Raw genomic sequence first — 25,020 nt, forward strand, 5'->3', positions numbered from 1 at the left:
GGCCTCAAAGATTATAACTTCCCCATATTATAGTTTAAAATCTCTCTATGGTTTGAGGTCAGCTCCACACAACCGGCAAATTCTTTGAGGAAAAATAAGAAGCCCCTGGATTCTTGCTAATTTATTATAACCTGGAACACATGTTACATGTCACTTCACATTTTCAGATTTGGGTAATTTGAACATTTGTGCGGGTGTAGGCTCCAAATGGAGTGTCTAGCCGTGGCTTGATGTTGTAAGCTATCACTGGGTGGGAATCTCTTTCCCTGACACAATTAAATGAGGTAAAACAATGAATAAGCCTTGAGAAAAAAGGCACTTCGATGGCTGAGTCCTGTCCTTCCCAGAGTGCTGTCAGGAACACAGTTGCACAGTTGCTCTCCGGAGCAAGTAGGGTGGGTTTTGTTCTCCCTGTGTAAAGACGAGGCAGCTGGCACTCTGGGAAGTTCAGCACGTGGCCAAGGTAAGATTCTGCTCACCAACTCCAGTGTGTGTGTGGTGTGGGTTTTCCCCATGCATCCAAGCATTTCTGTGACCCCCATGGGTATCCTACAATTGAACTCAGTTCTGACACTATTCACCCAGTGACCCCATCAGACGGCCCAGGTGAAGGGCTCAGTCCTACAAGACTCTCCTTCCCCCACCCCAGACACCAGTCACAAGTCCAGGTGTCACCTGTGCTTCCGAGTGACTGGCTATAGATTGGAGATTCAAAGGACGCACTGCTTGCATTTGATTAGTTTGTTGGAGTGGGTCACAGAGCTCAGGAACACATTTTATTGACTATGTAACCAGTGTGTCCTATAAGGGTAGAACTCAGGAGAAGCCAGTTGGAGAAGATGAACAGGGCAAGGTCTGGGGAAAGGGACAGAGCTGTCTCTGAGCACACCACTCTGCCAACCTCCACACGTTCACTAATCCGGAAGCTCCCTGAATCCCCTCCTTCTGGGTTTTTATAGAGGCTTCACTGCATAGGCAATTGGTTAAGTCCTTAGCTTTTGGCAACCGATTCAACCTCTGGCCTGTCTCCTCTCCTTGGAGGTCAGAGGTGGGACTGAAAATGTCAACCTTTTAATCACATGGTTGGTTCCTCTGACAACTAGCTCTCATCCTAATGTGGGGTTGGAAAGTCATCTCATTCACCTAACAGAAGACACCTTATAGTTCTTATCATTTGGGAAATTTCAGAAGCTTTAAGAGCTCTGTGCTAGAAACAGGGATGAAGATCAAACATCTATTTCTTACTATAAATCACAGTATCACACAAGGCCAGGGAGCTGGTGAGGGATCAAGTAAACACTGAGCACTGGAATTCTGACAGTAAATTTTAGACTCTTCTTTGTAGCCAGCAGGGCACAGAGAAAAAGTCAGAGTTCTCTTCATCCACTAAGAACTCTCAAAAGTGGCACCTTGGCCATTCTTGCCTACCATTTCTGAAACTACCTTGAATGAACCATAAGAACCACAAATACCAGTGTGGCAGATGCTAATGGGACTCCATCCCAGTGCCCCTTCTCACCATTTTGGTGGGACCAGCTGCCTCCCCATGACCAGTACCAGTGTCTGTGCCTGAGGGCTTTCCCCCCAAACCATGGAAATGCCAAGCTGCCCTGCATCAATGACTCTTGGGGCAGGCACATGAACATGAAGCCCCCCTGCCCCTTGATATTTCCTCCTAAATATGTTCCCTACCCCCCTGGCGGTCTTACACATCTCCATGAATGGCACCAGAAGTTACCTTCACTTTTTCTCTTCCTCAGCCCCTCCACGCATCCATGAGAAAACCTTATTAATTCTTCTGAAAACTTTTTCTCCTTTTCTATACTCACAACACCTTAGCCCCCATCACTAGCATCTTGTCACCAGCTCCTGGACTAGTTTTCCTCTTCTTTGCCTTCTTGTCATACATTTCCAAACAGTATCAAATATGATCTTAAAGCATAAAGTGAACGATGCCTTTACTCTGCTTGAATCCTCAGTGGCAGTTGAAAACAGTTCAAACTTTCCACAACAGCCAATAAAATCTGCAGATGACCAGGTCCCAACTCACCTCCCCATTAACAGATGTTTAGAAGCTGATGAGAAATCAACCACCAGGTCCTGCTGATTCTTATTCTGCAGTTTCTTCTGGCACCTTCCATTATTCTCTCACTTCACTGCTACAACTGAGGCAGAGTGGATCACTGGTCTCAGTTCCCTTCCCTTGTATTCTGTGTCCACCCCCTTTCCACAGCCTCATGGTGGGCAGAGGCATTTTTCTGCTTCTTAGATTTGGGGTTGGCCATGTGATATGCTTTAGCCAATGGGATATTAGTGGATTTAACACAAACACAGGTTTGAAGTGTACTTCCATTATTGAGATGACCCTTTGTGCTCTTCATCCTGCAAAGAATGTGCCTCAGGAAGTCAGTGGTCCAAAGAGGATGACAGACACAGGGAATAACCCTGTCTGAAGCTTGGAGCCAAACCTAGATCAGCCAAACACCAGTCACCTCACAGATGCATGAATGGGAAATGTATGATAATGTATGTTTGCTGCTGAGTTTGGGGATGGTTTGTTACACAGCGTTACAGTAGCAATAGCTAACTGATACAAACTATCCTAATCCAGGTCACTGTATTTTCTTTCCCCTGCAAATGTATCGTAACTGGTCTTATCTGGCTCCACTGCTTTCTCTATATGCTAGTCAGAATCTTCTTTCTAAAATGCACATGCAATCACACCACTCCCTCCCTCATACACTTCATTTTCTGACTGCCATGGCTCTAGCTCATTGTGTCCTTTAGTATGTGACTCCTGTATCCGGTTTCATCCCAGCCATTTATCCCTCCACTTTTCCACTTTCTGTCCCCACCCTCTACCCCCAGCCTAGGCGCTACCCTCAGGTCCTTCGGTGTGTGAACCTTTCTTGGAGCTTGGTCTTCTACAAGCTATTCCTCTTACTGGATAATCATCTCACATTCTTTACCTGCTTGGCTCCAGATAATCTCAGATTTTCAGAATAAGCATCACTTCCTTACAAGCATTGGAGGTCCTTAATCCCTGCCACATACCTTAAAAAACATCACACTTTGGGCACACATCACACTTTCTTTTGGAATTACTTGTATAACTGTCTCCTTCCAGAGGCTGCAGCTCCAGGGGCACAGGACAGTGTCTGGCTTGCTCACCAAAGCATTCCCCAATGGTGGTTACCAGCTTAGCACACAGTAAGTGTTCAGTTAATGTTTGATCAGAAAAAGAATGAGTGGGCAGAAAGTGTAGGATAAGAATGTTTCTGATCAGCAGGGCAACTGGATGGCTCAGTTGGTTGGACATCTGACTCTTGGTTTCAGCTCAGGTCATGACCTTACAGTTGTGGGATTGAGCCCTGCACTGGGCTCCATGCTCTCTCTCTGTCTCTCTCTCTTAAAAGAAATAAACCTTAAAAAATGTATTAAGAAAAGGAAAGTTTCCGATCACCTCTTCTTTTTCCCTCTAAAGTTTCTGGAGTTAGGTGGACTCCTGCTTGGAAAATAAAACAGACTCTCCTCCTATTACTTTGTGGATTCACTTTGCATTTTTAAGCCCTAACTCGGAGATCTGAGTTTTGTCCTGGTTTCCTGGAGCCTGCCTGGTGACTTTCTTAATTCTGCTAGAGCATGTGGAACAGACATTCATTGCCAAAATGGGACAAGAGGTGCTCATTTTCCAAACTTTGACTTTTAGAAATATTTATTTCAGGCACTTAGGTAGCTAGCTGGCTTCCAAGCAAACCACAAGTGCTAAGAAATGTCAAAATTTGTAAAATTGCTTTTATTTCACACTATCAAATGCCTGAAACTATGCACAAAACAGCTGTCTTGATGGTAATTATCCAATAATTATGACTTGGAAACCCCAGCAACTTGAGATGGAAACATTGCTTCAGAATTGTCAGCAGGTCCATTGTGAGGGCGGGAGAGGCCATTAAAACCCACACAGGCTTCTTGGTTCTGATATGAGAGATGCAGAGAGATATCATGGGGTTACCACTATGCTAAATGAAAGGAGGCCCCTGAGTGTCCTTCCAGAAATGAAGCCTCTCTCTCAGGAAAAACTGGAAGTGGAGAAGAGGGAAGACAAAATGCTCATGGCAAATAAACCCTTAAGTTTGCGCTTTTTTCATGAGCCTGGAACTATTTTTCCAAGAGAGTTCTGTATTGTGGCGTGAGGTTATACAGAGCCCCCAAATGTGGCTGGGCATTGGGGACTGCATAGAGGGGCCTGATGAAAGCCAGGCGGGGACCCAGGGACTGAATAAATGGGGGTAATCCTCATGGAAGGATCCAGAATGTTTCCTCCAACCTTTAGTTGGGAAACCACTGTAGACATATAATGAACCATAGCCTAGGGAAGCGAGGATTTTAGCTGCCACAATCACTCTGGAACGTATAGAATAGGAATCTTGGGGTGAGGAGTGGTCTTTTTACTCCAGGTCCTTCCTTCCTTCTTCCTTCCTACTCTTCCTTCATTCTCTTTCTTCCCTTTCTTTCTTTCTTTCTTTCTTCCTCCTTCCTTCCTTCCTTTTCTTTTCTTTTTTCTTTTCTTCTTCTTTTTTTTTTTTTTTGAGACAGAGAAAGTGCAAGCAGGGAAGGAACAGAAAGAGAGGGAGAGAGGGTCCCAAGCAGGCTCTGAGAGGTCAGTGCACAGAACCCGACATGGGTCTCAAACCCATGAAACCACGAGATCATGACCTGAGCCTAAATCAAGAGCTGGACGCTGAACTGACTGAACCACCCAGGCACCCCCCAGGTCCTTCTTTCTTTACGTGAAGCTTGCAGAGCTCACTTTAGCCTTATAGGCAGACCCTATTCTCCCTTCTAGCAAAGATTCAAACTCAGGGATGGATCTGGTCTAAAATCCTACCCCAGCAATGTCCCTCATACCTCTGTGCCCTCAGCTGTACATGGCAGCACTGTGGCACCATTTGCTCTGGGCGATATTCTCCTCCCTGCTGCTTTGGTCTCTGGTGTTTTGCAGAGAGAAAAAAGTCTCACTGTCTTCTCTCTGCCTATTACTGGCTGTGACAATCTCTCTGAACCTTGGTAGTTTGATCTCCAGAAGAGGACTTGGGACAGCAGTGCACTTAGAATGAAACCCATTACCCCTGTAAACCTCACCCCTGCATTTCTATTGCCTGGCTTCCCTTCTATTATCAGATACAGCATGCTTCAATGCCTTGGCATTTGCAGTCCCCTCTTTCTAAAATGCTCCCCCTGCCCTTCAGATACCCAGCTCTTTTTTTATTATTCCCTCCTCGGCATGGAACCCACCTCCTGTCCAACAAATCCAAAGTGACACGTGCTGCCCATTCTATGATATCATTGTCTTCATAAGGCTTTTGCTTTCCCAAGTTAGCGCACTCACTAATGGACTGTCTGTCTCCCCCAACCCTGGTGCATGTTCTAACGGGGAGGGTCTATTCTACCCAGTTCGTTCTGTGTTTCCAGCACTTTGCCAAGTTCTTCACACATAGCAGCTGCACAATAAGTGCTGGCTGAAGAAATAATCCTTGCCTCATTTAGCTATAGTCAGGATTAGATGAGGCCATGTGGGCACGGTGTCCCTAGAGTGCCTGGCACATAGTAGGTCAATGAATGTTAAGCTATTCTTATTGCTGTTTTCTTCCCACCCCCACCCCCCATCCCCGCTCTCTTCTCAGGTCAGGCTTTTCCTTCATTCTGTTCTGCTCACATGTCTTCCATCACCCCAGGTGGTAAAGTTTAGGATCATCTATCCATCCATCCATGCAGCCATGCAGCCATGCAGCCATGCAGCCATTCATCCAACAAACACTTGTTGAGCAAATTCTAAGTACCAGGCACCACCACCAGGCATGGAGGAAACAACAAATGCACAAGACGGGTACAATCCTTGCCCTAAGGGAGAACATGTGTCTGGGGGAAACTCAGACAAAGGGAAAAAAGTAAGCTATGATGAGAACCGCTCAAAAACACAGGAATGACACCTGACCCAAGTTTGGGAGATTACAGTAAACATCTAAGCCAACACCTGAAAGATGGACTGGAGAAAGACCAGAGAAGCCTCTTGTAATGGCCCTTTTACCCCTTCTGTGAGGTGCTCTGGTTCTAGATGGCTATGTTCTGGGACTCCTAGATTCTAGGAAAACAAAAAGACACGGGTTGGTTGGGCAAAATCCTGGGCCACTATTTTGGTCTACCATGACTAGGCAAAGATGTATTCTGTACAAGTGAAGTCTCCCAGAAAATTGAAGTCCACCTCTCTATAGGCCAGCAACTGTTTTTGATGAAAATATTTCATCACTTTTTCTTGATGACTCAGAATCACCACCATGAATATAAATTTTTTACCTGAGGTGAAATATGGCAAAGCTCTCAGGAGCTATTGATGTATATGGAGTTTCTTGCCCCTACCATTGAGAAAATAAAATTTATTCTCTATTTAAACAAGTAAAATGTCCCACTATGTGCATGATGGTAAAGGGTGCAGTGTGAATGGCAAACACAAAGTGGACATGGTCCTACACTCAGACTCTAGTAGAAGACAGATGATGTGGGTACCTAACCATCAGACAAGGTAGGAAACAGAACGGATCAACAGGGACATGGAGAAGAGATTATTACACAATCTGCAGCATGAGGCTGTATCTGGGCAGCAAATGGAAGGGCTAGAGACCTAGGTATGTCGTAGGGACTCAGAGTATTCTTTTGCTTACAGGATTTCCTCCTTGTTGGATGCCCTCTCAATCAAAGAGATCAAACTATCTGAGTAAAATACAAAAAAAACCCACAGCATTTTAAAGAAAGCCACTAGGCTCTGGGGATGGTTTTGTTACTCTGTCCCTCCTTAATTCAGCTCACCTGGCTGTCCTTCCCTGCTTCTTGACCATTTACCTTTTAGTTTCTGACATAGTTAGGCTCAAAAATTTTCCTGATAAGATTTTACTACTTATAAAATACAAGATTCTAGACTACACAGTCTTAATCATATATAACCATTGGCTTCCTAATAGCCCCTAAGTTGTGAATATTACTGAAAAATAAGTAGACATCTTTCCAAAGACATGCAGATGGCCAACAGACACATGAAAAGATGTTCAACATCACCCATTATTAGGGAAGTGCAAATCAAAACAGTAATGAGGTATCACCTCACATCTGTCGGAATGGCTAAAATCAACAAGAAATGACAAGCATTAGCAAGGAGGTGGAGAAAACGGTATCCTTGTGCATGGTTGGTGCAGCCACTGTGGAAAACAGTATTGAAGTTCTTCAAAAAAAATAAAAAATCCAAACACCACATTATCCAGCAATTCCAATATTGGATATTTATACAGAGAAAACAAGCACACTAACTTAAAAAGATTTATGCACCCCCATGTTTAATGTAGTATTATTTACAATAGCCAAGACATGGAAGTAACCTAAGTGTCCATCAATAGATGAATCAATAAGGAAGATATAGTGTGTATATGTGTATATATATACATGGACTGAGTAAGCCACAGGAATAAAAGGCAGAGCATAAGGAATACAGTCAATGATATTGTAATAGCAATGTAATGGGACAGATGGTGGCTACATTTGTGGTGAACAAGGCATTATGTATAAACTTGTCAAACCATTAAGTTGTATGCCTGAAACTAAAGTAATGTTGTATGTCAACTATACTCAAATAAAAAAATAAATAAATACAAGAGGGATTCCTGGGTGGCTCAGTTGGTTAAGCGTCCAACTCTTGGATATAGCTCGGGTCATGATATCACTGTTCATGAATTTGAGCCCACATGGGGCTCTGCACTAGCAGTGCAGAACCTGCTTGGGATTCTCTCTCTCTCCCTCTCTCTCTAATAAGTAAATTAAAAAAAATTTTAATTAAAAAAATAAAAAATAAGTTAACAAATATTTTCCTTTGAATTTTAAAAGTTCAGAATGAAATCTTTTCAACATATGGTGCTGAAACAACCATATGTCCACATTCTATGTCCGCACCCCTACCTCACACCATATACAAAAATTTTGATATCCCTGCGATTCATAAACTGTTTATAGATTATATTACTGATTTTGTGCTTTCAAAAGAGAGCACTACATTGGATGTCTGTATCCTGGAAATAAAATGAAGATCTCTCTGGGATGGAGTACAGAAATAGAAGCATTTGGAAGAAAATGCAACATGACACATCTTTCTCCAGTTTTCTGAGCAAACATTTCCCCCAAGAGCACTCTCTCGTGTGCCATGCCTGTTGATCACAGAAGTGGCCTGTTTCTTCTCCTGTCTTTTCCCCTTTACTTCAGTTAAGGGTGATCTTCAACCACAGGATTCGATGTGCACAATCCCAGCAGAATGACCAAAGTGACCCAATTATGTCATGTACAGATGGAAAACATGAATTTGGACTAAAAATCTAATAGGGCCTGAATTTCTGTCTTTATGATGTCACCCTGTCACTAAAGTCAGGAACCTGAAAAGCATATGTTTTCATGACTGTGGGTGTTACTGAGTGAGAATTATGTTTAATTTTCTGTTCTTTGAAGAGTGTTGGGAGAATTTCAGAAGGACAGGAAAGGCGGGCAGATATCAGGGCTCATTTATGGCAGACAATGTGCCTTGCTAAGTTGGGATTTCAGGCCTGATATCCACGTTCAGTCAGGGAGATTTCAAAGCTGATGGGGAGGAACTGGTTCATTTACAGGACGAATTCTGAGTTGTTATTGTTGTTGTTGGTTGAAAGGCTTTGCTTTCACATTATATGATTGTACCCTCTAACCACAGTAAAGAAAAAAATAACCACAATGGATCTTTGGTACACTGGAAGGATTTGTGTCTCCTGCTCCTGTCTGTCAATCCCTCCCTGGAGAGAGTCCATATAGTAAAAGTCTATTATATATGGATCAGTTTTCCAGGTTATTTAGAACACCATTTCTTTTCATCTTTTTGCTGCCTGCTTTTTTTTCAAAACTATTTTATTTATTTATGTTTTTTTAAGAGAGAATGCCAATGCGGGAGGGGGCGGGGCAGAGAGAGAAGGGAACAGGGGATCCAAAGCAGGCTCCATGCTGACAGCAGTGAGCCTGATGTGGGGCTTGAACTCATGAACCATGAAATCATGACCTGAGCCAGTCAGTTGCTCAACTGCCTAAGCCACCCTGGTGCCCCCTGCTGCCCGCTCTTTAGCCACTATTCTCTGGTCTTCACCAGAGGAAACAAAAAGCAGTTGAAATTCACACAGGTCTGAATTTTACTTCTTTATAACTCTGACAAGTGGGGAAATGCAACAGGGGAACACACCAGATGGATCTGCTGGTGAACTCAACAGATCCACATCCAGTGCTCTGAGCTGGGTTAAGGTGCACAGAAACCAGGCAGAGATGGGGTGCTGATGAAGATAGGATCTAAAGACGGACCGGGAAATGAGAGACAGAGCATTGCATTTAGCAAAGCGAGAATCTCTGGAGGGAGGGAGACACCCAAGGCTGAGTGTGACTGAGTAACGATAGAGGGTCCCTAGTAGCACTTCAGAGGAAGTTATGTTGTGTTATTCACGTTATATTCAACACTCTTTTCATGGCTCAAGTATGTACATGCCCATACTATGTGCCGCAAGGAAGCTCGCCCTCATACGGCTTCCTCTGGTCAGAATGTCAGGGTAACATGAAGCTGTCCTCCAAATCTCAGGAATGAAACAAGGACAAATGAAAATGTAAGGAATATTGCCATTTGCAAGAAACAATTAGGCACAAATAAAGAACTTCAAGGTGTTCATATTCTTTATAACAATTCCAGCTTTGGGAAAATAGCCTCAAATGTAAATACAGTTTTATGTAGAGTTTTCTTTTTTTTTTTTTTAGATGTCTGGAATCTATAAGAGTGATTTACAGAGATGTGTGTTGCATCATTATTTATCACTGAAAATCTTGAGGCAAGATGTGTCTAACAGCAGCATGGTTAAGGAAATTTTGGTATAAGTAAAGAATATGAGGTTGCCTTTAAAGATGATGTTTCTAGTGAGCTTTTAAGGAAATCTTGATATGATGTTTGATATAATGAGGAGTATAAAAAGCAATGCACATAACTGTAGAGTGGAGTGTCAGCTATATAAACCAATATGGAAAGGAAAACATGCAGAAATATTGAGAACTGATACTTACAGATCATATTATGCATGATTTTTATCTCATCCTCTGAACCTGCAGTCTCATGGGCAGCCACAAGCCACATGTGGCTGTGTAAATTGAAATTAATTAAAATAAAATGAAAAGAAAAAACTCCAAGTCTTCCCTTGAACAAGCCACATTTCAAGTTCTTAAAAAGTCTCATGGAGCTAGTGGTTACTATATTTGACAGTACAACATACAACAGCTCCATCATTACAGAAAGTTCTACTGGGCAGAAACTGCTCCAGAGTTTTCTGGCATTGGTTTCTCTAATTTTCGATGAAGACCATGTGCTATTTTGATAATCAGAAAAAAGGAAAAACAAAGTCAAGTTAAGGTGACTCGACTGTAGAAAAACCCAGGAGATTGTCTGAGGAATGGCGAAAGAGAAGCAAGGTGATTTGTGATTTAAGGAAGCAGCTACTTTAATGAGAGAGATTCGATATAATCAATAATATGTTCTCAACGTGGTCACAGGAAAGATGTATTAACTGGGAGGGGGAGGGTCCACATATGACTCAGAAAAAGGAGGTCAAAGAGGCAGGATTGGTCAGTGTGCCCCAGGATGGCTGTCATGACAGGGAGAAGAGCCCTATGATACGAGCTGATGCCTCAGACAATAGAGGGACAAGCTGATGCCTCAGACAATAGCAACTCAACGGCTCCTGTAAAAGGTTGTCCATTAAATCCTCTTTCTTGTTTGGCCCCCACTCACAACCAGACACTCCAGACTTTAGAGACTGCTAGTGTCCACTGACATCTTCATTGCCTCTCCTTCCTGGATGCACAGCTAAACAAGTGTCCTGGATCCTTCTTGCATCTAGGTGGGAATGTTTGACTTATCTACACAATGGGTGGGAGCAGACAGGACATATACGACCTTCAGTCCTCATCACAAAACCATCTGCATAATATCCCATGCCCTTGCTTTCTCTGCTTCCTGTGTGTCTATTGGAGAAGGACTCCGGGATGGTAGAACCACAGGATGAAACAAGCCCCACTCTGAGTCTCTGTCTGAAGAGCCATGGGAGCTGCCAGGATGGAAATATCTGCAGGGGATTTGGAGGAAGAAATAAACGTTTCTTGGGCTGCCCCAGTGAAGTGTTGGGGTTGTTTATGATACATATAGTAGTAGTGATACTTACTCTAACACATAAATTCTCATTTGATCTTCTATGCAGAACGTGTTAAGGCAGCAGGTCTGGTTACTTAATCCTTGCATGCCTCTAGGGGAGCCTAGAATGATGACAGATCCTCAGCCAATCCCCAAGAATTCGGTCCTTGGAATGTTCTTTGTGTTACTGATGAATGATGTTGTTTTGTGCTCCCAAAGCAATGGGGCATGCTGTACCAGCTTGTCAGGATTGTTTAGCGAGCTTTATGATGTATATCTGGGGTCTATGCTGGAATTCTGAATTTTGCTATCATGGCTGTATACTGAGCAGGAATGTGTCTACCTGACCAGCACTCCATAAAAGTCTCAGATTCCAGTGGACTGCCCTGGATAGAGATATCTCACACATGTCCGTACAGGTTGCTGCTAGAGAGAAAGCATGTCTTATGTGACCTGGTGGGGCAGGAATTGGTGCATGCATCTGACCTCTCTGGATTTTTCCTGATGCATTTCGCTTTTCTGCTGCTTTTACTCCATATCCTTTGCTATAATAATAAACCTTGGCCACGACTAAAATCTGCTACTAAGTCCTGTGAATACTCCTGGTGAGTCACTGAACTTGTGGGTAGTCATGGGGCTCCCTAAATGCCTCCCACCCATGGGAGGTACAGGCTCTAGTTATGGAATGAAGAAGTCATGGGGATGAAAAGTACAGCATAAGAGAATATAGTCAATGGTATTGTCATAGTATTGTATGGTCATTACACTTGTGGTGAGCATAGCATGATGTATAGATTTGTCAAATCACTACTTCGTACATCTGAAACTAATGTAACATTGTGTGTCAACTATACTTAAAAAAAAAAAAAGAAAGAAACAGGGGCACCTGGGTGGTTCAGTTGGTTAAACACTGGACTTCGGCTCAGGTCATGATTGCACAGTTCATGGATTTGAGCCCTGCATTGGGCTCTGTGCTGGCAGCTCAGAGCCTGGAGCCTGCTTCAGTTTCTGTGTCTCCCTCTCTCTCTTCTCCTCCCCTGCTTGCCCTCTCTCTCTCTTTGAAAACTAAATAAACATTAAAAAAATTTAAAAAGAAACTGTAAACACAGGGGCCTGGGTGACCCAGTCCAGTTAAGCATCCGACTTGATTTGGGTTCAGGTCATGATCTCACAGTTCATGAGATCAAGCCCTGTGCTGGGCTCTGTGCTGACAGCATGGAGCCTGCTTAACATTCTCTCTCCCCCTCTCTCTCTGCCCCTCACCTTCACATGCATGCACACGGGCTCACTCTCTCTCTCTCTCTCAAAATAGATAAAGAAGTCTAAGGAAAAAAAGAAACACACACACAAAAAAACAAAAACCAAAACCAAAAACCAAACTACCTCCTACATAAGGTCTTCACCTAGGAAAACAGAACACAAATTGTCCAGAATAAGTATGCTTTCTATCTTGCACTTACATATCTTACTACCATCTGTTGACATTCTAGCACATACATCAAACTCTTGTGAATCTGGTTGATGTGAGTCTCTTCATAAGTGCCTAACTGACAACAGTGTCACTCATAAAAATCTTAGAAATATTGTCTGGAATCCTGTGACTATCCAATTTATGATGTCCTTTCAGGGGCCAACCTGGAGGACACTTCTTCAGTGTCTCTTCTACATTCATCACTTAACATGTAATAAGATGAAGCCAAGTTCAAGGGCCATGAGTGAGATAAAAACAAAGGGTGTGCAGGGATCCCATTTAGTGGTGGGGTCCAGAAAGGAATCCTGAATGAAAGGGCAATAGAGACCCCTGGAAGAAGGGACATCATTTCAAATGGGACGAGTGATAAGGTATGCGCATCTGAGGCAGAGTAGTCTGCAGGAGGGGAAATATAGGGCATCTTCAGGGACAGTGATTCTGAGGGGCGCTAGCTTGGCTCTAAACAATGTCAGAGGTGGCAGGTAGCTTGGGAAGTATGATGTTCAGGGTACACTGTTTGGGGGCTACTGAAGAATTGGCCTTTCTGGTGGATATGTATCTGTTTACATTATAATCAGTCAAGGCTTGGTGGTCCTTATTCCTGGGCTCAAGGCCAGAAATGATTTTGAATAAGCATGACATTCTCCAACATGCCAAGTGCGTCTCTGCCTCAGGGCCTTTGCACTGACTGTTCCTTTTGCCTGGAATGCCCTGCCCTGCCCATTTCCCCCATGACTGGTTCTCTCTAGTTATTTAGATTTCATCTCCAAAAACCAGCTTCCCCCCAAGGTAATGTGGCCTCTCTCACCACATCATTACCCAATTTCACTGACAAAATAGAAGAGATCTCCACTCCTTAGAACATATTCTGCTTCTTTCCATCCCCTTATGCTTATCTTTATTCTCTGATGAAATCTCTCAGTCAACAGGTAATTTCACATGAACCAAAAACACGTAGACTTTCTGTATGAATTTTGATTTCATTGTAACTGGCTGGACACACCTTCCCTAGTTGAAACGGCCATTTGTCAAACAACTTTGATGACAACCCTTGTCTGAGCCGCAGCATTTTCTGCAGGATATACAATTACTGAACGAATTTTGCAGCTAAATTAAGGTAATGCTCAGTAACACACTGAGAGAGGCACTCAGCACTGGGTTGGGTGTAAACACTTTGGAGGCATGCTACCCTTTTCTTCCTGTGTCCAGGCAAAAATCTTGAATTGTAGTTTCTCCCTCAGTCCTCAGACAGTGTCGAGGACAGTGGTGACATCAGCAGAGGGGGAACATTTTCAAAGAATGGGAAAGAGTGCCAGACCCTCCGGGTCGCTCACCTGCAAATCTACCTGAGGTCACAATTAGCTCAGGCTTGAGAAAGAGCACGGAGGCCATCGCCTCACAGTCTGTCACCAGATCCCTGACAGAGAGGGTCTATTATATTTTGTGTCCTTTCCTTCACAAATAAAATTATTTTGCCTGTAAAACAAATACACTAGACGGGGGTTGGCAGATGATGGCCCATGGGCCAAATCTGGCCCACCTCCTGTTTTTGCATAACCCATGAGTTAAGAATGATTTTTATGCTTTTCACTAGTTGAAAAAAATGGAAAGAATCATAGATCATGTATCATGACATATAAAAATTATATGGAATTGAAATTTCTGTTTCTATACATAAAGTTTTATTTGCACAGCCATGCTCATTAATTTACACGTTGTCTCTGGCTGCTTTCAGGCTACACAGCAGTAGGGGTGGATGGTTGTGATAGAGACTGTTTGGCCCTCAAAGCCTGATGTATCACAATCTGGCCCTTTACAGAAAAGGTTTGCCAGTTCTGTTCTTGAGTCCTGAATGTGCCCACAAGCCTGACTTTGGAAGGACTTGGATAAGAAAGAGTTCGTTTACCCCTCGATATTAGTAATACTGCATCTCCTTTGCCCTGAAAACAGTGTCCGTGTAGCCCTAGATTTAAAGAGAAATCACGGAGAAAACCCACTTACATAGGATCCATAATCCACAGCCAGGGTCTGCAGGGCCCATGGGAGACCAAGGCCAATGAGGATATCAAACACGTTGCTCCCAATGGAGTTGGACACAGCCATGTCTCCCATGCCTGCGAGGATGAGAGGTCACTTGAGTTAGAAAGGAGATCTCAGGGTAGGACAGGGCACCCCGGAGGGACTCTCCCAACCCTTTGGTCTGATAGCCAGAGACTTAGCTGGTAGGTCTACTAGTTCATTTGCTAGGTGATTCCCTTCCCAGGCCATCACCTGTATTTTCAACAGCATATGCATTTTTGCATACAATGGAATGGAATATGACAAGAACAGAATAGAATGAGATGCACATTCTAGTGAGCTGTTGACCTTTACTTCAAACATGACCACTGGCTAAATGGGAATGATTCCAAACACCAAACAGAGTTCCAAAGATTCTGAAACACCCTTCTAGAAAGGAATAAACTTGATAGTTCTGTTAAACCTCTCATGAGCTCATCAATCCATATATTTTAGTACCATCTCCCAACTGCTCTACACTGTTCTCAATTCTTCTAAATAATTGAGTACTATTAAGAAAAAATAATGTGGAGTGCTGAGGTGGCTCAGTGGGTTAAGCATCTAACTCCTGATTTCTGCTCAGGTCATGATCTCGTGGTTTCATGAGTTCCAGCCCCACGTTGGACTCTGCCTGCTGACCGTGTGGAGCCTGCCTGGGATTCTCTGTCTTTCTCTCTCTCTGCCCCTCCCTCGCTCATGTTCTCTCTGTCTCTGTCTCTCTCTAAATGAATGAATAAATGAATGAATGAATAAATGAAATCAGCAAAATTTAGTGAGTACATCTAGAGGATACTATGCTAAGTGTTACGGCTGCACATTGTGTTTGTTGAAAACAAATGCCGTCTAGCACAAATCAGGCATATAAATTAGAGTGGTGCTAGGGAAGGGCATGGCCATCTGGAAGGGGCGTCCACCTGTGAGCTTGGTTTTGAAGGAGCGGAGGGTGGGCCATACACTGATGACTGACCTGTGGCAACCATCACTGCAGCTGGGCAGACCTTAGGTCATGGAGTCTGTCTTCTCTAAGCCTCAGTTTCCCTAATTCATAAAATGGGCATATGATTTTCCCTACCCCATGGAGTTGTTTAAATTAAATAAGATAACAATACCTAAACTGCTTTGCTCAGTGTGTGGCACTCAGCAAAGGTTAGCTATATTACATTTATTACTATTTTTAATAATAGAAGAATGGTAATACAACCTTCAGAAGAGGTTCTGGGTGCTACCTAGAAAACATCTCTGCCTTTCTTAAGGGTAGATCTTCTGGCTTATTTCCCTGTTCTTTTTATGCCAGTTAGCTTTTTGACCAACACAGCACTGAAGTCACCCATCACCCTGGTAACTACCATGTGGATCCCCCAAAGCTCTTCCTGCCCATAGGGAGGCCTTCCTTCCTCCCCTATCCCTGCCCCCATCTAACTGGAGGCCTCACCTTGTCTGGCCACGATGAGGCTGGCCATGCAGTCAGGCACACTGGTTCCAGCTGCCAGGAAGGTGATCCCCATGATGACATCAGGAATCCCCAGCGTGTATCCAATGATTGTGACCTGGATGAGGCAGGAAGAGGTGGTGAGCGGGGAGCCCGTGCCAGCCCGACCCACTTGTGGATCCTCTGCCTGACAAACAGAAAAGGTTGCAGTCTGGCTAGTCTGCCCAGGGAGCAATGCCCGCTCTCTGTATCAATGCAGAGGGCCAAGAACATTTCATGGAGCAGACCAGGACTGCAGGTCAGGGGACCAGGGTGCGGTGATGAAGCCCAAGTTTTCCAACCAAAGACTGGTGTTTTATACATGTTCCTTTCAGGCAAGGCAGCCATCTCGAGACAGGAGAAACAGTTTCTGGGAAAAGGTGATATTGGGACAGAATATTTAAACTCAGACTGGTCCTGGGAAAGAAACCCAGAATGGATGACTGCCATCCTGTGCCGGGAATTTAGGTATCTGAGTTCCAAGCTGCACAACTGGAATTCACAAGAACCTTAAGCGTGGGAACAACGGCCACACTATACTCGCTTATGTTGATTGATTTAATACTCAGACACCGTGCTAAGTGATGTTCATGAGTTTTAACTTGTTAAAGTTTCACAACAAACCTACAGGGTAGGTGCTAGATTACCTCCACTCTTCAGATGGGAAGCAGAGGCAATGCTCAAGGAACGCTGGGGACAGCCAGGCTCCTCTCCACAGGCAGCACCACCATTTGCATAGAAGGGGTTAAGCCAGAAGGCGGAAACAGGTGCTACCCAGGCAGTGCCTGCATTACGCAAATGTGCCCATTCTTGGCCCCTGATTTCCAGAGGGGGGAGGGGAAATAGGCAGGGAGTTGGAGAGGCTAGCTGTTGAGGGCCAGTGGTAAAATGGAGGCAACTGGTAAAAGAAAGCAATTCCTGTATGTTGACCTAAGGAGAGGTCCATCCACAGGAGCGGAGATGATTAGGTCATTTCACGATGCCACCTGAGCGCCTTCACTTTCCAGAAAATTAAGAGAAATGCAAACCATGTGTTGTAAGTAGCACACTCTCTTTTTAGCTCTACCTGGCCTCTCAGCCCCACTGTAAGAGACACCTATCCCTGACTTGGCTCCAAAGGTCACAGTTGCTCCTTCCCCATCCAAAGGTTTGGGGGACGGTAAACTGCTGGGATACCTGGCTTCTTCCTCTCAAACCAGAAAATGCCCTTGTTGTCCATTCAGTGCAGGACTGATTTGGGGACGGCCTTGGGGCTCTCTGTCTCCCACTCTCCAGGGAGGAAAGTGAGATGCACTTGTTCCCAGGGACCTTTTGTGAAATGGAGCTGGCCAAGCTGTGTTTCTCCCTTCTTAACCCTCAGCTAGGTCCCTGCAGGGACCGGTTTGGCTCAGTGGCATTTGGCCTGGAACAGAGCTGGGGTTCCTGCTCTTGCTAGTGTCATTATTACCAGGTTTGCGGTTTTGTCTGGAGTTTGGGGAACCGATTCTCCAGGGAGCTGGGACCAAGTCTTGTATTTCTCCTTGTGTTCTCCCTTACTCTTGGCCATTTCTCAGAACTTCTTAGAACCTCCACCAGGGTGGAAGGAAGAAAACAGGAGGGGCAACTCCAGGTCGCTTGGTAGGCTTGCAGGTTGGTGGACCTGGGAAAACCAGCTAGCACCTGGAGGTTAGGAACACCAAAACTATTCCCCAAACTCGAACAGAGACGGCACCCAAAGAATATATCAAATAAAAACATCAATGAATCCTGCATGGGGGAGAAACCCTACAAGATTTGGGTTAGAAAAAAATTATCTGCAGGGGCGCCTGGGTGGCTCAGTCAGTCAAGCATCTGACTTCAGCTCAGGTCACGATCTAGCGGTTTGTGAGTTTGAGACCCGCCTTGGGCTCTGTGCTGATAGCTCAGAGCCTGAAGCCTATTTCAGGTTCTGTGTCTCCCTCTTTCCTGCTCACACTCTGTCTTTGTCTCCCTCTCTCAAAAGTAAATAAACAAAAAAAAATTATCTGTTGATGTTGAAGGCAAGGGATAATTTGTGAGTTAACTGTCAGGTTTACAAATTTGCCATGATTTCCAAAATAATCTCTTCAGAACCTTTTTTTTTTTTTTTTAGCCCTTGGATTTAATGTTTATTTAGTTTTGAGAGAGAGACAGAGACAGAGTAAGCAGGGGACGGGCAGAGAGAGAGGGAGACACAGAATCCAAAGCAGCTCCAGGCTCCGAGATGTCAGCCCAGAGCCCGACGTGGGGCTCAGACCCACAAAATGTGAGATCATGACCCAAGCTGAAGTTGATGCCCAACCAGCTGAGACACCTAGGCGCCCCTAGATCTTGCGTTTAATTCTCCAGAATTTATATTACGGTTCTGTTCAATGTTTGAACCAGATTAATTTAGATTTGAGCAGTTTTGTCACAGCTTTTCATCTCTGCCTAACTCTGACTGGACTAGGTTTGCTCCCCAGTTAAAAAGCAGAGTTGTAAATGGGCAATGCACTCTGGATGGTTGTGTTGCCTTAAAATGGCTTTGGGGCAGAGGCTCTTTTGAGCCATAGCCCCACAACCAATGCCAGTCCTTGAATCATTATTTTAGCTTCGGAAAGGACCCTTGAGTGGTCTCCGGGTCTAATGACCTTATTTACTGGTTGACAGTAAACTGAGACTCAGTTAGGGGAAGTGACTGTGACAGAGGGAATTATTACTCCCTGATTCTTCATGCCTTTCCTTCACACCCTTTGCCTTGTGGCTCTGCTGTTCTTCCGGCTAGAGTAGGCAGAGTATATTTTCCCTACTCCCATTGATGTTGGGCACAAGTCACCAGCCAAGGCCCTAGGAGGCAACTCATGTTTCCACCAGTCCTCTAGCATTTCAATGATCCATCATGAGAAGAACATTCCCCGGGTAGCCACAGGGTCCAAGGAAAATGAGCAAACCTATGGAGTAGACATGAAACCCACCCACAGCCTGAACCAAACATAATCATGCTGTAGCTGGAAGGAGAACTGCTCCGTCGGTCAGTGCCTGCTAAGATGACTCAAACCACAGTCAACCTGTAGATATGTGAGCAGGAGGATAAATTCTTGTGATTCTAAACCACTGAGTTTAGGGATGGTTTGTTAGGCAGTTTCCTGAGGTAATGGCTGACTGATACTGTTACTGGGCTGAAACCCCACTCCCTATTCCCCTCTGATTGGAGCACATTTTTCCCTCTAAAGAGATCTAGCAATGCTGTGGGGTCCTGAGTCTACTCACCATCCACACCATCATGTAGGAGAAGGCTGCAATCCATAACGTGGAGGAAGCAAATGTCACCATGAACCACTTTTCCCAGCGTGGCTTGTTGCAGTTGGGTACCGTGAAGTATAAGACAAAACTCAGTGGCCAGGTGAATGCCCACTTCACTGTTTCCAGTTTTCCAGCTGGGAAAATTAAAAAGGCAGAAAGCACATTAGTTAGCTTCCTCTCTCTGTTTTACCAGCCCTCCATGCTGCTTGCCCCTGACATTTACAGCCTAATTGATGGCCTGGGAAATAAGACTTATCACGTTGTTCTTTACATAAAAGACACAAATGGCTTTCCACCAGCCACGAAACCTGGCGTTCAAAACCCAGTAGAAAAAAAAAGGTATCCACTGCTCACCTGCTAGTTAGGCACCCAAATGACAGATATGTCACTTCTGAGCACACAGGGCTGGGAGGATGGTTTGGCAAATGGGGCCAGGTGGGAAAGGATGAGGATGATTCTCAGACACAAAGGGAGAGGAGTGTGTGGGGGTGGGGGTGAAGGTGGGGGAGGGGAGCTAGGCAGACCACCAGTCTGCCTAGGGTCTCTTCTCCCCATGATTAGATAACACAACCTTACAAGATTATAAAGTGTCAGTGGTCACAGCGCCATCTAGTGGAATTGCTCAATATTGTCTGTCAACTCACTGAAATCTTGAAAGATGGTTTGAAAGCTCTCAAAGTTGTCAAAATACTGCTTGGGGGTATCTCAAGCTGATACGAATTTGCAAATTAGTCATTGATTTCTGGCTCTCTAAATATCTGCTTTCAGGGATGAGGTGATGGATTGGCCAGTGATGACCTGATCCTATCATCTCTGTGTTGTCTGAGCTCTGTGTTTCAGGCATACCCATAAATGCTTATTTTGGTGACTCTATTTCCATGAGTTCCTTGTCGTCTCAGATTTGACAACCATATCAGGTCTCATTTGGCCTTTATTACAATCCTGCTTAAGGGCTAATACCTCTGGTAAGAAATGCATATACTTCCTGCTCCAATGGAGATAAAAGAACATTTCCACCTTCCAGAAAGTTCCCTGAGTCTCTTTCCAGTCAATCCTCCACCCTCTGCCACCATAGATTAGTTTTTCCTGTTGTCCACCTTCAAATAAAGAAAATCACATGGTGCATGATTTTAGTCAACATGTTTTTTGAGATTCATTAGTGTGTCAGGAATTCATTCCGCTTAGATCGCTGTATAGTCTTATTATACACAACTTATTATCCATCCTCCTGTGGATGGGACTTTGGGGTTGTTGCCAGTTTTGAAGTATTACAACTAATGTGGCCATGAGCATTCCTGTATACTTTTTTTGGTGGGCATGTTTTTATCTCTCTTTGGTTGAAGACCCAGGAGTAGAACTGCTGAGTCACAGGGTGGGTGTTTTTTCTTTGTTAAGAAACTGTTGAGAAGTCTTCCAAAAATGATCGTCCCATTTTATACTCCCACCAGAGTTAAGGAGGTATTTTTAAAAATGACACTTTGAACAGTGATTAATAAACTGCTAAATGAAATTTATTTCGTAATTTTATAGCGGTATCCAGCACTTTCCCAGTTCGCTGCTACGAGATGGGAACAAATGCCACAGACACCAGGGACTGTTTGGCTGGATTTCAAAGCAAGAAAGCTGTCGGGGGACTTTTGTGAGCATTTTTACAAATGCTGTAGAATCCAGAACATAGTCAGACCCTTGGATCCCAAAGGTATCCTGGAGTCCTGCATGCTGCTAAATCCTGTGATGTAGGGATGTCAGTTACGCATCTCGGGCTCTGGGGACTCCCTCACTGGCCTTCCAGTCTTCCTGAGGCCCCTGCACAGACAGACTTGGTCCAATTTAAATACACACACCCCATCAAAGTTATAAAGAAATACACCAATGGGAAGGGGAATGACTGCCATCTGGCTCTTTGTCATCCTTCAGAAATTCTTCAGAAAATTAAACAAACAAAAAAAGAAATCGGAACTTATGACTGCAGGAGCTTAGAAAATGATATTAAGTAAAGCTGGAAGCAGTACATGTTAGCACCAATGAATTTTGAGTTTTCTTCTCTCAGCTGCTTTAGAAAGTTCTGACTTGACTCTGGTTAGGGCCTTATATCTAGAAAAGAGTCTTCTGTTTCATGATATAGATGCTTTCTGCGAGTTATGGCTCCACTGCAACAACAAACATACAGCAGAAATTCAATCAGTATGGGGAACCTGGGTGGCTCAGTCGGTTAAGCATCCGACTTCTGCTCAGGTCATGATCTTGTGGTTTGTGAGTTCGAGCCCTGCGTCGGGCTCTGTGCTGACAGCTCAGAGCCTGGAGCCTGCTTCGGATTCTGTGTCTCCCTCTCTCTCTGCCCCATCCACCGCTCACGTTCTCTCTCTGTCTCTCAAAAATGAATAAACATTTAAAAATTTTTTAAAAATTCAATCAGTATAATCTGGAATGTAATGTAACAAATACAGCTCCTTCAGCAAACCAACTGATACAGAAATGTGCTTTTTAAGTGATTTGGAGGACCTGCAGCAGCAAATAAGGAACATTCCTATATTTTGGTGTGTTCTTTTTCCTGTGGAAGTGTGTTTACCTACATTCACATGTAAACATTTCTATTTCTGTTAGTCAATGGTAAGGCTTTCTTCATGCAAGGATAAGAATATATGTTCAACTTATACTCTGCATCGGTGTATATGACTTACATATATGCCATATGAATTTAACCTCTATGTATATTATATGCACATATAAACACAGTGATGCATGTGCATATTTTAGCTAGCTTAAGTTTCCATTTCTAAATAAAGAGGTAAAAATGGTTTCCTTTCCTCTCTGAGTCAACAGTATTTCTCGATATTTCCCCATCGTTTCTTCCATTGCTATGTGATCCAAAGAGAGTGCCCTGGGGACAGGTTTATTCCTTCATTTAACGAATATTCATTGAATGCTCCTCTGCCAGTGTGCACCAGGTGCCGCTTAAGGTTTTAAGGATACAGCCGTGAATGAAGAAAACAAAACTCTCTGTGCATGAACCCGATGTACCAGTGATCATGTGATTTCTCGGAAGTCAGCCAGCAACTGAGAGATGAAGCCAGGGGACATGAAGCGGGGACTCTGAGCATTACAGTATCCCTTTGAGTGTGACTTGCCTCTAAAAAGCAAAGGACCTGTTCTTAAGTTATACTCCTTATTGGGTTTTTAAAGAAGCTTAATTCTATTGAGAAGAAAAAGTCATTGCTCATTATCGTAGGCCTAGATTAAATATATCAATTTGTTCTAACTATACAGGCAATAAAAATAGTTTAGAATGGAAAATCTAGAAAAATTTAAACAATAATTCCACCTAGGATAAACATACTCATATTTTGGCATACTTCTATTGAGTCTTTTTTTCTGTGGAAGTATGTTTGCCTATGTAAACATTTCTATTTCTGACATTCAATAGTAAGAATTTCTTCATGCAACAGATATGAATATATGTGCAATTTACATGTATATATATGCACATACATATATACTGTGCATAGGTGTATATAAAAACATACATACGATATGAGCTTAGCCTATACACATATTATACGCACATATAAAAACAGGTATGTTAATATCTGTGCATATATCATGTAAGCATAAAACAGTATAGAAATTTATATAGTATATGAATAAACATGTTAGACGTATACATTATATCAACATGTGCACACTGCACATATATGCACATGCTTATATTCATGCATGCCCATGTGTGTGCACATATATGCATACACAATGTATGTGTGCACATGTACATACATCATAGATATGCCTGTATTTACATACTTCTACATAATTTATTATTTTTTTTTAAATGTTTACTTATTATTGAGAGACAGAGAGACACAAAATGTGAGCAGGGGAGGAGCAGAGAGAGGGGGAGACACAGAACCTAAAGCAAGCTCCAGGCTCTGAGCTGTCAGCACAGAGCCCGACACGGGGCTCGAACCCACAAACTGTGAGATCATGACCTGAGCCGAAGTCGGTTGTCTAACCAACTGAGCCACCCAGGTGTCCCTCTACATAATTTCTTAAATACTAATTATACTCATTATAATCAAATTCTGGAGAGAAGAAAGCCCTACAGCTGTGACAGGAACAAAGACAGCCCATGCCCCTGTAAGATTACCGTGAGAAGGAGAAATGTCCTCATTGTGTGGCCAGACCTTTTTCAGGCCAAGGGAACTTAGTGCAGAGGAACTGAATGTTCCTAGACTGAGTCCTCCCAGCTCCTCGAGCGGCCTCTGTTGGCCACTGCTTGAAGGGGTCTCCCTGCCCAAGGAAGGGCCTGCTGGACACTCAGATCAAAGTTCGTGAGTCCGGGAATGGGGTTTGGCCTCAGTTGGTGGAAGAGGACAGAGGATCATAATTGGACGAACCCACTCTCTGTTTCAAAGGCAGAACCTGGCTCTGAATGAGGCTCCCCTAAGGCTCAGGGGAGCTGTAAAGATCAGCCATGTGAGGGTGCTACTCCCTCACTGGCTCAGGTGTGGCCCACAGACAAGCGGCACCAGTGTCACCTGGGGGCTTGTTATAAATGCAGAATCTTGGGCCTCCCACCAGACCTTCGGAATCAGAGCCATTTTATCAAGGATGCCCAAGGTGAAGACCTTGGATTCCATTTCATGTCTTGGTAGCTCGGGCCGGGGGAGGGGTGGGGCCAGTGGGGGGGCGGTGGGTAGGAAGGCCCAGGAATGAAGCAGAGATCCTGAGGAGTGGCAGGACCATGCAGAGCATCCTTTCTCCTCTCATGCCTGTGCTTCCAAAGGATGTGGAGGCCCCGAAGTGGGCTTCCCGAGCCCTTATCTACAGCCACATCTCTTAATGTACGAGGAGACAAGATGGACGAGGTAGCCGGAAGCCCCAGGCCTCCTCATCTGCAACTAACCTGAGACAAGAAGGGAAGGTGAGCAACAGTTACAAGGTACCCTGAAACCTCAATGGTTGGCCTGGCATTTATCCCATTCAGGTTAGAAACACAAACAAGTGATCCGAAGGGGGCCCCTTTGTCCTACTAAGTAACGAGGCTCAGTTGTGGAAGCCAGACGTCTGGTGTCACACACGTATCTTTAATGTGAGGTAGAGGGGTGTACTTGGGGCTTCTGGGAGGCCGACATGGCCCCTTACAGAGAATTAATCAGTGAAAGACTTTAGCAAAACAGTTATTTTTAGAGATTGGTTGTGGGCTGCCAGTGGTGAACTCTGAAAGCAAAGGCCAGGCTAGACAGAATTTGAGATGTAGGCCCCCAAGAGTCTATGCCCTGACTCTCAGAACCTGTGAAGGGGGGCTGAGCTACCAGTTCCATGACTATGCTATGCTATGTAGCAGAGCTGACCTCCTGATGGGGAGGTTATACAGTTGGGCCTGATCTAGGCCCCTCAAAATCTGAAGGGGAGGGCCAAGATATTAGAAGCGTGAGAAGCACCCAAAGCACCATTGCTAATTTGAAAAACACA

At 44.1% G+C, this 25,020-nt stretch overlaps 1 protein-coding gene across 2 annotated transcripts in view; it reads right to left on the reverse strand.

The window, feature by feature from the left end:
- SLC24A3 (solute carrier family 24 member 3) overlaps positions 1-25,020 on the reverse strand; it is a 488,983-nt gene that overhangs the window by 12,666 nt on the left and 451,297 nt on the right. For both annotated transcript variants that reach the window (XM_058684774.1, XM_058684773.1), the window contains exons 13-15: positions 19,519-19,685; positions 16,237-16,351; positions 14,748-14,860 (exon numbers count right to left, since the gene is read on the reverse strand). In XM_058684774.1, coding sequence (XP_058540757.1) covers positions 14,748-14,860; positions 16,237-16,351; positions 19,519-19,685 — 395 coding nt within the window. The remainder of the gene's footprint in view (positions 1-14,747; positions 14,861-16,236; positions 16,352-19,518; positions 19,686-25,020) is intronic.

Source organism: Neofelis nebulosa, chromosome 9 (assembly GCF_028018385.1).
Source record: "Neofelis nebulosa isolate mNeoNeb1 chromosome 9, mNeoNeb1.pri, whole genome shotgun sequence".
NCBI classification, from domain to species: Eukaryota; Metazoa; Chordata; class Mammalia; order Carnivora; family Felidae; genus Neofelis; species Neofelis nebulosa.